Source organism: Macrobrachium rosenbergii, chromosome 10, assembly GCF_040412425.1.
Source record: "Macrobrachium rosenbergii isolate ZJJX-2024 chromosome 10, ASM4041242v1, whole genome shotgun sequence".
NCBI classification, from domain to species: Eukaryota; Metazoa; Arthropoda; class Malacostraca; order Decapoda; family Palaemonidae; genus Macrobrachium; species Macrobrachium rosenbergii.
Window position 1 is genome coordinate 53,629,189 of NC_089750.1, and position 12,402 is coordinate 53,641,590.

Here is a 12,402-nt window from a genome sequence, read left to right on the forward strand (position 1 = left end):
TCTATATATTTGTGACTTTATATATATATATATATATATATATATATATATATATATATATATATATATATATATATATATATCTATAACAGAGCACAAAAGATATATTAGAATTTTATCACATCACCGTTGATTCATATAAAGATGCTGGAATCTGCTATCAAATCAAACCAACAATTAACCTACAAACGTCCGTTAATACGCCATTGACACCTTAATTCGTACCCCTTTGAAGAAGATGCCCGAAACGCGACCGCCAGATTCTTTTAAACGTCGATAATGAGGCCAAAAACCACTAGGAATTTGGTCAATCGTCTCCTTGAGCTCGAACCACGGAAGACAAGGACTAATGTTTTTGACTATACCATTGTAACTTTCCACCTGACTATATTCTACACATTTAACCACACAAGTGCCACTTATCATCAACTAAAAATTCCCATTTGGGTAACATATATATATATATATGTATAAATATATAATTTTATTTCACCGTGATTCATATACAAGCGTTAAGCGAAAACGTGGATACATTAAAGGACGTTTTGTAGCTTAACCACAAAAACTACAGTGACACACACACACATCACACAAAAATTCATTTGGGTAACATATATAAAATATATTATTTCCGAGGTAGAGCGATTGATATTAAAGGACGTTTGTAAATAACACATATATATATATATATATATATATATATATATATATATATATATATATATATATATATATATATATATATATATATATACTGTATATATATTAAGACAGAAGTGTACTGTAGTTTAATATCCAATGTACTAGACATGGGAAGAACTTACACCCTGAAGGGAATTATACGAATAATTATAAGTGCTTTCTCACCAGTGGGATTCGAACGGCTACCTGGTTTAGAAACAACAATGAACAGTGACTTTTGACCAGTGAGCCATAATTGGTCAAAAGTCACTGTTCATCGTTGTTTCTGCTGCGGTTCGAATAGCACTGGTGACGAAGCAATTTCAATTATAACTTCCCTTGGAGTGTAAGTTATTCCCGATGTCTGGTGAAATGGTTTTATATAAATATACATACTTACATGTGTATATATATACACATATGTATATGTATATATATATATATATATATATATATATATATATATATATATATATATATATATATATATATATATATATATATATATATATATATATTATATAAATTTATATACCTGTACATATGTGTGTGTGTCTGTATCATCCTGCATCCATAATACAAAACAAAACAGCATCCATTAAGACATTCATGCTGCTGAATCAGTTATGAATTATTTTTATTGTACGATTAAATGCCCCAGATGGGCAGGTCTGACAAAAGCACACTGGGCCCTACAAGTAATCATGAAAGCACCTCATAAAAAGTGGCAAGTATGATTCAGGAAATGAAGAGGAAGGGAGGTAATTACAGCATCCGGAATATAGAGGGAGTCATATTATCATTAGGCTCACGGAAGCAGTGCCCTGAATAATATTAGTAGAATAAATAGTAAGTAGACTTCGAATTTTAGGGCACAGATGAAATGAGTCAGATCTCTATTACAATTGATCATTTATGAGATCCAGAAGAATAGTGCGATAAAAAAACCCTTTAGGTGCGAGAACAATTATCCAAAGACAGAGAAGTCATGAATAAATCTGATGGAATATCTCCAAAGACACGTACACTGTACCTCCAAACAGAATACCCAACCTCTTACAACAAATTCAGCCAGGACCACCATGTTATCCTTCAAAGAAATGTTGTTATTTACTGCACAGCAATAGTCTGAAGGCCTCAATTTCCCAACTCTGTTATTATTGCTAGGTAACTGGGTTGAAAGATGAAGAACCTGGATGCAGCTTAATCCTGCAGGCATGATAACGAAATCAGCCTAATTATCCCCAAAGGAAATACTTTTCACATCAATATTTAAAGCATCTCACAAGATTAAATGAGAATCAGAACGGGGGCTATAAATAGGTCTGAGATGGAAGCAGGATGATTTGGGAAGATTAAAATCATCATCAAATGAATAAGTAAAGCAGAGGGGTTTTTGATGTTATGCTGTGAAACGATTGGGATGGTAGAGAAGAAAGTACTGCCTCAACACGGTGTGAAGGCAGCAAACATTAGGGCAGAACGCGATTATAAGTAATGCCCTTTCTCTATTCTAGATAGCCCGAGGAGAAAATGGATACACCAATGCATGGGAAAAGAGAGAGATTGTCATCAGAAGAGAAGATACATACCCTCACCTTTCTATCGAAGTTAAACTTCAGTAGTACAAGGCTAGTCGTTGGCTGAGTCGGTTGAGCTTCAGACTGTCACTCGATGGGCCGGAGTTCAATTCCCCAGGCCGGCTGATGAAGAGTTAGAGGAATTTATTTCTGGTGATAGAAATTCATTTCTCGCTATAATGTGGTTCAGATTCCACAATAAGTTGTAGGTCCCGTTGCTAAGTAACCAATTGGTTCTTAGCCACGTAAAATAAGTCTAATCCTTCGGGCCAGCCCTAGGAGAGCTGTTAATCAGCTCAGTGGTCTGGTAAAACTAAGGTATACTTAACAAAGCTAGAGACCCGTTAAGACAGGCGAAAATACACCAAGAACAGACAAACATGAGTGAGCCACTGTGCTAAGCCCTTTTTAACCTGCCTTGATATGCAAAAAATTTAGGAAAAGGGAGGAGAAAGCTCGGTAGTTAGGGAGACGACAAGGTCTGAAGAGCCTAAAAGCGTTGCAATACAGTAGAAATTCCCAGGACTATTAGTAGGGAACAGGTCATTAGAGTTATCTGCTTCGTCACGTTCATCGAGAAGTCAAATAGGTATTTGGTAATCTTCTTAAGATTTGTGAGATTTAAAAAGCTAACCAGAATCATTCGTGGACGGCTTCAGCTAATTTGTACGTGAATACATACATTGTAAAGGCTCATCCTTGAAAGTAAGATAAGAAGTCTTTATGTTTTTAAAAATGAAAAACGTTAAATTTAGATCTGTAAAAAATTTAACGATTCAGTGCTGTTAAAAGAGTCTGTGAAGTCTCCGATATATTTTTTTGGTGCCATACATTTCTGAGCTGTACAAACTTCTCTTTTTGGAGATTAACCTTCAACTTTTTAGGTATTTTTCTGTTTAGAATATTTAATTGAGTTTCCATAATACTTTACATTTTTCAGCAGCGTTCATAGTTTATGTTTTTGTCATTTTCTGCTCTTTCGTGACGCTCCGTTTAAAATCGAGCTTTCAGCCTTCGCCTTTCACGATACAGAAAGACCTGCATATCGTTGTGTCTTTTATTGTTCAATAACTCAGACTGAAAATTTATAAACTGTCAAGCTTATGACTTACAACCAAGGCATTTCAACCATGGCAATTCTGAGTAATTTTGTAAAGCATGAAGTCATTAAATTCATGCACATTAAGTTTAAAACAAGAAGGTCACGTGTGTGTGGGCGTTTGCTAGCAAAAGAAAGGAGACGCCTTCCTATGCATTGGTTGAGTCTGTGCTTTCCCTAAAACTTCGTTCCATTTTTCGCACTTGTTTTTCTGTCACTCGGTAAAAAACCACAGGGATTCAAGGCCTCTAAAGTGAGCAGGACTGTCTGAACAAGAAGAAGAAAGACAACAACAATAACAACAAAAGCAGAACGAGTCTCATGCGTTTCAAATGTGATAAGATGCCGGCAAAGTAGTTTTATGCCCTTCTAGTATAAAGTTGGGAGTTTCTTGCTGGAATAATTATATCTGAGAGGAAAGGTAACTGATGTCTACAGGTAATAATGTCTTATGATCAATAGAATCTTCTATAATAATAATTTCCCCGGGGTGACAGTAGGGAATCTAGGAATTCGAAGGCTTCTGGGAACCCCTCTTTGGGTGAAGCCCACGTTCTTGGAGATGAATTAAGCAGGCTTTTGGGGATGCCGAAGGCTTCAAGACGATCTCCAGGCTCTGAAGCCTTTGGATTTTTTTTACGGAGAAGGAATGAGATTTGGTCCTTCCTGGAGACGAAAGGCTTAGAAGATTTCTTCGGGGGAAACGACAGGAGCTGAAGACGGCTTCACAGGATCCTGGAGTCTTTATGAATTCAAGAAGAAGTTATAATCCAATGGGCGTTTCTCCAGGAATGCTTCAGGAGCTGAAGACTGCTTCAAGGATCTTGGAGTCTTGAAGACGTCTTCAACAATGCGCTTTAATCCAGTTATTTAACGACTTTATTTTCAGTGCGCCATTGCAATATATAAATCGCGTAGGCTCGCTCCTCTGCGCTTATTGAGGGCAGACAGCTGGTATAATTACGCATGCTTATTCAAAATTTACAGACCATGCCTAAAAGAAAGGCAAATGAAGGTACTGAGGAGAGAGAAGAAAGATTAAACCGTGACCGTAAAAGGAAGAGGCAAAGGCGTGCCAATGGAACACCCGAAGAGAAGTCCTTAAGATTGCAAGAGCAACGCATTACAGATCATCGTAGTCTACACAATGAAACTGAACAACAAAGATTAGAACGCTTACAAATACGCCGTATGGAATGGGATTTGGAATGGTTTTTAACCGCGGCGGCCACCGCTCGTTTAACGCTGCTATCGTTCACACGATTTTTGACTTCATATATATATATATATATATATATATATATATATATATATATATATATATATATATATATATATATATATATATATATATATATATATATATATATATATATATATATATATATATATATATATATATATATATATATATATACTAAAGAAAAACTGATCCGGACAAAAAGTTACAAGAATAACAGTCCACATTATCAAGTATCTCCATACAGTTTGAATGAGGTCCTTTTAGTAATTCTACTAATGACAAGAGAAAAGGATATGATAATGATGATTTTCAGCTAAATTTATATTTCTTATCTTTTTCAAAATATTTATATTTTCGTATATATAAAGCTTTCAAGAAAATTTCATTTCACTTTTTTGTGACATTCAGTGTCAGTGGAAAGAATCATTGTCGCTGTTGAATTGCAGACTGGTGGCGCAAACAGCGCCAAAGACTGGCATTGGGTAATTTTACATGATAGACATCTTCCACTCATGACACAAGATGTCCTCCGTTGTTGGAAGACGGCATTTTGTTATGCCATACACTGTTCACACAAGAAGAAAATATTTAATTACAGATCGCAAGAGCACGTACTGTAGGTACATAGAATATACCTTTGTATCTTAGCTAATAAGTGGTGGTATTCCATAGGTCTCTCAATGTCAACATTGACTTTGCGGATCGATTGTTCAATGTTTATATGAAGATATACTATCAACGTTAGGCACATGAAGGTCATTTCACGTATCAACCTCTGCCCGAGACAGATAATATGCAGATTACTTTGGAAGGTAAACTCGACAGGACAGAATGCCCACGTCTGACAAAGAACAAAAAGGATAAATTATAGTCTTCTAGTTATTAGAAATTTGTTTGATGTAAATATAAGATTATATTGTAAGGAGCCAGATTGATTCAATTAACTTACCTAGTTTTGTTTTTCCTTCACTTCAGTAAAAATAACGCAAACACAACGTTTTTCAAATTTATGAATAAAATCGATATCAAAATGATCCCTCTCCATAGTTAACAGTGTAATGCAATAGTGTGTGTGACTGTGATCACGGGGCCAGCGTGGCGGGTTGCTATGGTAACGACAATCTCTTTCTCATTGGCGGACCACCTGGCACCGCTGTGTGTGAACGATGTCATTGACTTGTGGGCACGGGCAATCGCGCGTTGGCGAGGAACCTCGCTACCGCGGCCTTGCCGCCGATACGCCCGGTTACGTGTGAACGATTCCATAAGCTAACATTGGTGGCTCAGGTCAAACGCCCTTCATGTCAGGTAGCGTGGCGCCAAGAAAGATCCGGACAAGACAGAATAAATCCCATTCCTTCTCCATACGGCGGCTGAAAAGGATATGATAATGATGATTTTCAGCTAAATTTATATTTCTTTCTTTTTTCAAAATATTTATATTTTCGTGGCTATAAAGCTTTCAAGAAAATTTCATTTCACTTGCTACGGCCTGGTACCGTAATATCTTCGTGTCCTCCCCCAGACCTACGTTCACTGCAAGCGTTGAGCTGTATGGCGGTCGATTGGTTATGCTAGACACATTCACGTATCAAGGCACGCATGCCACGCCGGCCACGAACCGGAGCCAGAGAGTACGTAAAAACAACGCAAACACAACGTAAATGTACCGTAAGTACTGTGTAAATGCGGCAGCATGCGGCGCGACCTTTACGGACCACCTGGCCATGGCAACGCTTGACCTGGGGCCAGGTCATAAAGTCAGGTAGCGTGGCGCCACCCGCGGCTGACGCTTGCCAGGTTACCTGGGGGCAGCTGCCCCAGCCAGCATCCTGCATGGCTGTCAGAATGGCTCCTCAGCGGCAACGCCCGCCCGCAACTGTGGCAACGCTTTGACCTGGGATAAAGGGGGCCGCGCTTCCAGGTCACTGCTTCTCCAGCCAGCATCCTGTTGCCCTCCTCAAGCGACCCATGCTGAAGAAGATGCCCAAAGGACCCATGCTGAAGGGACCAGGAAGGGGCCCTGAGAACTCCAGGAGCCCTGGCAGCTGGAGTTGCCCCTCACGCAAAGCCTCCTGAAGCTGATGGTCCCCTTTCAGGCAGCGATGCTGTTGTGCTGCAGCTCGAGGCCGACGAGCTCATGACGGAGAGCGACCTAGAGGAGGAGGAAGAGGACCTTGCCCTCGCATACGAGAGCGACCCCGCCGCCGCCACCGACGACAACGCCCACGAGGGGATGCCGACGCCGACACCGAAAGCACTCCTGATGGAGATGGCCCTACAGGAGGCCGCAAGAAGAACCCGTCAGTGATCCTCTCGGAGGAAAATGAGAGGCTAGTTGGCGAGTGGCTGGAGACCGAGGCCGAGTTCATATATAACAAGGGCCTCACAGCCTACAAGGATAAGGCCAAGGTGTGGAGGGCCTTCGAAGAGAAGGGCCAGTCACTTGTTCCTCCCGTGAGTGGCCATGAACTGAGGATGTGGTTTACGTCCCTCAGGAGTCGTTTTGGGCGGCTTACGGCGGAGAAGAGTGGCCAAGGGGCGGGCAGACGGCTGACGGACCGGGAGAAATGGATACTCAACATTTTCCACTTCCTGAAGCCACACATTGTGCGTCAAAGGAAGCCAAAGGTGTTGGGACTTCCCATGGTATGTTTGTTTTAATGTGTTTCCATGCATAATTATTACTGAATATAATGTTATTACATAGTTTCCATGCATTCAATGTACATTTTATACCATGTTCTCATATATGTCGCTCCTCTTTTTACAGGCTGCCTGTGCTGCTGCCACCCTCCCTGCTGCCGCCCTCCCTGCCCAAGTTCTGGACCTGCCTGCTCATGTTTCTTCTGGTCCGACACCGACGCCCACGCCCTCTCCGGTTGATCGAGCAACAACCAAGGCTCGGAAACACTAAGTTTCCGAGCTGTTCGACGTCGCCTTCACGAGGGCAGAGGCCCTCCGAGACGATATGCTGACGACTGTCGACCCACCTCCTCGTAACCCCTACGTCCTCTACTGGAGGAAGTTCTTTCAAGAGGTCGAGGATGAGTGCGCACAGGTGTCAGAACAGCTGGGCCTGCACCTGAAAATGGAGGTGCTTGGTGCCATTCAAAGGTACATCCGTGCCACCAAAGAGGGCTCCACGGTGCCGTCGAGGGCCATGATGACCCACACCATGGCAGTAACAGCAGAGTGTCAGGCACCTGCAGTTCCTGCCAGCCTGTCGGCATCGCAGCAGCAGCGGGCACTCACTGCACAGCAGCTGGCGCTCCTGCAAGCACAGTTGGTGACATCCACACCAAAAGATCTCAGCAACCTGTCGCTTGACACGACATTCCTTAACAATTTACAGAGTTAATGTATATACTGTTGTTTTTCCTTTTGCTTTTATGTATGTGTATGTTTCTGTTTTATATTAAATAAATATATTTTGCAATATCATGTCTAGCTCTATCCTCTGCTCAAATATCATGTATTCAATGAAGTAGCTATAATGCAAGTACACAAATAAAGAAGGCAAAATGAACCCGAATACACTAACATTTCATTATTGACTTTGAAATAAGTTCAAAATACTTTATGTAACATATGTGCACAGAAGCAAAATGACAACAGGCAAAATATTAGCAAGTCATATAAAATGTCACAAATATCGGGGAGAAGGTAGTTTCAAAAAGATAGAATTTTCATATCAGAATATCAACAATGTAAATGCTAAGAGTAAGTACTTTCAAGAACAGAATTATCACCTCAGAATAAAAACAATGTTAAGAGAAGGTACTTTCAAAAATGATAGAATTATCATATCAGAATAGATTCCATGTTAAGAAATTATTAAAAAGGGCAAAATAACTACATCTTCTTTCTTTTATTTATATATATGTTTGTTTCATATTTATTAAACATACATTTGCAATGTCATGGCCCGCTCTATCCTCTTCCCATTTACCAAGTATTGATGAGAGTAATATATCATGGATTTGAACAATATCTTTTATTAAATCAACTAAAACAAAAATAAAAGTACACAAAATAAATGCACAGGGCAAAATAATCCTGAATTGATACATTATTGAATTTTAAATAAGTCCAAAATATATGCAGGAACAGACATTTAAGTAATTACAACAATCAGGTATGCATGAGAGTAACTAAATCATGTTCTGCCAGTGCACGGAGCCTTCAGCCGATGAAAAGTATTCCTTCAGCAAGTTACGCTGTTCCTTTGCATCCCTCGTTGCAGTGTTGCCGGTCACGGTTGGAAGGGCTGCTCCTAAGGACAGGTCACTCCTCCAGCTACCAGGGATGACAGCATGTGTGACAGGGTGCTCCTGATCTCCTTCTTGTCTTCGTGCATTTCTTCTTATGATCATATTGTGCAGAACACATGCGGACATCACTAATGGCTCTATATGGTCAGGCTTCAAGCATATTGCAGTGTGGAATACTCGGAATCTGTTTGCCAGAATCCCAAAGGCGTTCTCCACCGTCCTGCGTGCCCTACTTAACCTGTAGTTGTAAATCTGTTCCTCCTTGCTAAGTCCTCTTTGGGGTAGGGCTTCATAAGGTAATTCCTCAGGGGAAGGCATCATCGCCAACTAGGAAGTAGGGCACAGGAGATCCATTAGGTTGACCTGGCAGGGCATCCGGTTGGGGAAGATTTGCTTCCTCTTGCAACAGCATTTCTGCCAGTCGGGTCTGGGCAAATACACCACCGTCTGACTCTGACCCAATGGCCCCCACGTCGACGTACAGGAACTTGTATGAAGCATCAGCAACTGCAAGTAATACCATGGAGTAGAACTTCTTGTAGTTGAAGTAATGCGTACCGCCCTTGGGAGGGTTACGGAGCCTAATGTGCTTCCCATCTATAGCTCCAATTACGTGCGGGAAGTTCCACCGTTCCTCAAAACCCCGTGCAACCTCCTGCCACGTTTCAGGTGTTTGTGGCACCTGCAGTTCCTCATCCCCGAAGGCAGCAACAATGGCCCTGCAGGTCTCTGGTACGATGAGACTAATGGTGTTGTGGGCTACCCGAACGAATATTGCAGACTCTTGTAGGAATCACCTGTAGCGAGGAAGCGTGGGGTGATAGCAACACGTGGCCTGGCTCAATGGGTTTCCTCCAGAATGTCACTTTCTTCTGAATGTGGGGTGTGACCCGTTCAACAATTTCATTGAAGAGGTCCTTGTCAATCCGGGTAAAATTTCTGTACAGCTCTGGGGCTTCGGTTGACAACTCCGCCATCAGGTTGTCATAATGACCTTGCTCCATCCTTTTCTGCAGGTACGGCCACGCCCACACCCTCCTTGGGCGCCTTTTTTTCTGCCCTAAGTGCTTTGCAGCAATCATTGCAAGCTCCAGCAATAACATGACGTGCACATACTCAATGACAAGTGGCAACAATTCTGGTCTATCTGTACGTGCTATAGCTATGAGTTGACGCATTTCAGCTATGTCATCCATGTTGCTTCAGCACGTTGGTAGTATGTCTTGTCACTGTGGTATTACGGCATTGACTAGCTCACATGTGCAGCTGCCGGCCTTTATATAGCTGGGGTTTAACCCCCGCAGTACGTGGGGCCAACGTGACGTTTGCGTAACTCAGTTACGCAGAACGTAACACATACGGTATACGTACGTTGGTGTTACGTTCTCTGCCACGCACTACTTCTGCCTGCGCCGCCGCTTGTTCGTCAGCATCACGTCACCCTTACGCAGTGCTTACATTTGCAGCGCACTTTAATACGCATGCATCACGCACATCGTCCTGTGACACGTATCCAGTTGGGCGGGGCCTATTTTCTCGCGTATGCGCAAGTTTCACCAATTCAGGCTGTGCGTGCGCATGCGTGCCTTGATACGTGAATGTGTGAACTTAGCTTTAGCTTATGGAATTGTTCACACGTAACCGCGGCGTATCGCGGCGGTTTCCAATACGCCGCAGTAGCGAGATTCCCCTCGCCAACGCGCGATTGCCGGGCGTGTCGAGATACATACAAGTCAATGACATCCTTCACACACAACGGTGAACCGCGTTTTTGAAGACAGCAGCTGCTATCATTGGCTGTGTGTCAGCCAATGAGAAAAGAGATTGTGCATTGCCATAGCAACCCACGCCACGTCTGGTCCCCGTGATCACAGTCACGCACACTATTGCATTGCTGTCACTGTTAACTATGGAGAAGGATAATTTTGATAACGATTTATTCATATATGAAATTGAAAAACGCCCATCAATTTGGGACATGAAATCTCAGGAGTACAGAGACAGAATAGTCAAGAAAAAGGTTGGGAAGAAATTGTGGATCTTTCTGCACTTCTGAAGATATGAAGGAAAAACAAAACCTAGGTAAGTTAATTGAATAACATAACTTTATTACTTATGTTTGTTTATCATCAATGGATATACAAAAGCATTATAACCTGAAACTCACATTTTCTTTCACTTACAATATAATCTTATATTTACATCAAACAAATTTCTAATAACTAGGAAGACTATATTTTATCCTTTTTTGTTCTTTGTCAGACTTGAAAACTTTCCTAAATCATTCTCTCCTGCCAGTCGAGTTTACCTTCATTTACAAAGTAATCTGCATATTATCTGTCTCGGGCAGAGGTTGCAGACATGCCTCCTCTTGGAACATTACCTTCGTGTAGGCCTACCATAGGTGGTTGATAATGTATATCTTCATACCTATAACCATCTCTTGCCCTTATATAGTTATGCAATATGCAACATGCTTTTATTATATCCTCAGCAAAGTCAATGTTGACATTGAGAAGCCTGTGGAATATGCGCCACTTATTAGCTAAGATGCCAAAGGTACATTCTATATACCTACTGTACGTGCTCTTGACAATCTGTAATTAAATATTTTCTTCTTGAATGACAGGTGTTTTCCTCTGTATGGTCGCATAACATTTTCCATAATTCAAAAGGCCTCATCTCCAACAATTACATGAGGTAAGCATCTTGTGTCATGAGTGGAAAGGTATGTCTATCATTTAAAACTGGTGTACCCAATGCCGTCTTTGGCGGTGTTTGTGCCGATTCAGTCTGCGATTCAACAGCCAAACGCAAGCTATTTCTTCCACGTCCATTCTGACACTGGATGTCACAAAAAGTGTATGTATATATCTATCTATCTATCTATATAAAGAAGCATTACCGCGCGTTGGCCGCCACGTCAAAAACGCCGTGTGAACGATTACAGCGTTAACGAGCGGTGGTCGCCATGCGGTTAAAAACGCCGTGTGTGAACGTAGCCTTACGCTGTAATCGTTCACACGAAGCGTTTTTGATCGCGGCGGCCAACGCGCGGTAATGCTTCTTTATATATAGATAGACAGATAGATATATATACACTTTTTTGTGACATCCAGTGTCAGAATGGACGTGGAAGAAATAGCTTGCGTTTGGCTGTTGAATCGCAGACTGAATCGGCACAAACACCGCCAAAGACGGCATTGGGTACACCAGTTTTAAATGATAGACATACCTTTCCACTCATGGCACAAGATGCTTACCTCATGTAATTGTTGGAGATGAGGCCTTTTGAATTATGGAAAATGTTATGCGACCATACAGAGGAAAACACCTGTCATTCAAGAAGAAAATATTTAATTACAGATTGTCAAGAGCATGTACAGTAGGTATATAGAATGTACCTTTGGCATCTTAGCTAATAAGTGGCGCATATTCCACAGGCCTCTCAATGTCAACATTGACTTTGCTGAGGATATAATAAAAGCATGTTGCATATTGCATAACTATATAAGGGCAAGAGAT

At 41.4% G+C, this 12,402-nt stretch overlaps 1 protein-coding gene across 1 annotated transcript; it reads left to right on the forward strand.

Moving 5' to 3' along the window:
- Positions 1-6,846: 6,846 nt before the first annotated feature.
- Positions 6,847-7,520, forward strand: LOC136842337 (uncharacterized). Its single transcript, XM_067109594.1, has 2 exons — positions 6,847-7,252; positions 7,377-7,520. Exons 1-2 carry the CDS (start codon positions 7,082-7,084, stop codon positions 7,518-7,520), a joined length of 315 nt encoding a protein of 104 aa, XP_066965695.1. The 5' UTR covers positions 6,847-7,081.
- Positions 7,521-12,402: the final 4,882 nt, after the last annotated feature.

Coding starts and splice junctions, on each gene's coding strand:
- LOC136842337 (XM_067109594.1), top strand. CDS start 7,082: ATGTGGTTTACGTCCCTCAGGAGTCGTTTTGGGCGGCTTACGGCGGAG. Junction 7,253..7,376: donor AGGTGTTGGGACTTCCCATG/GTATGTTTGTTT, acceptor CTCTTTTTACAG/GCTGCCTGTGCTGCTGCCAC.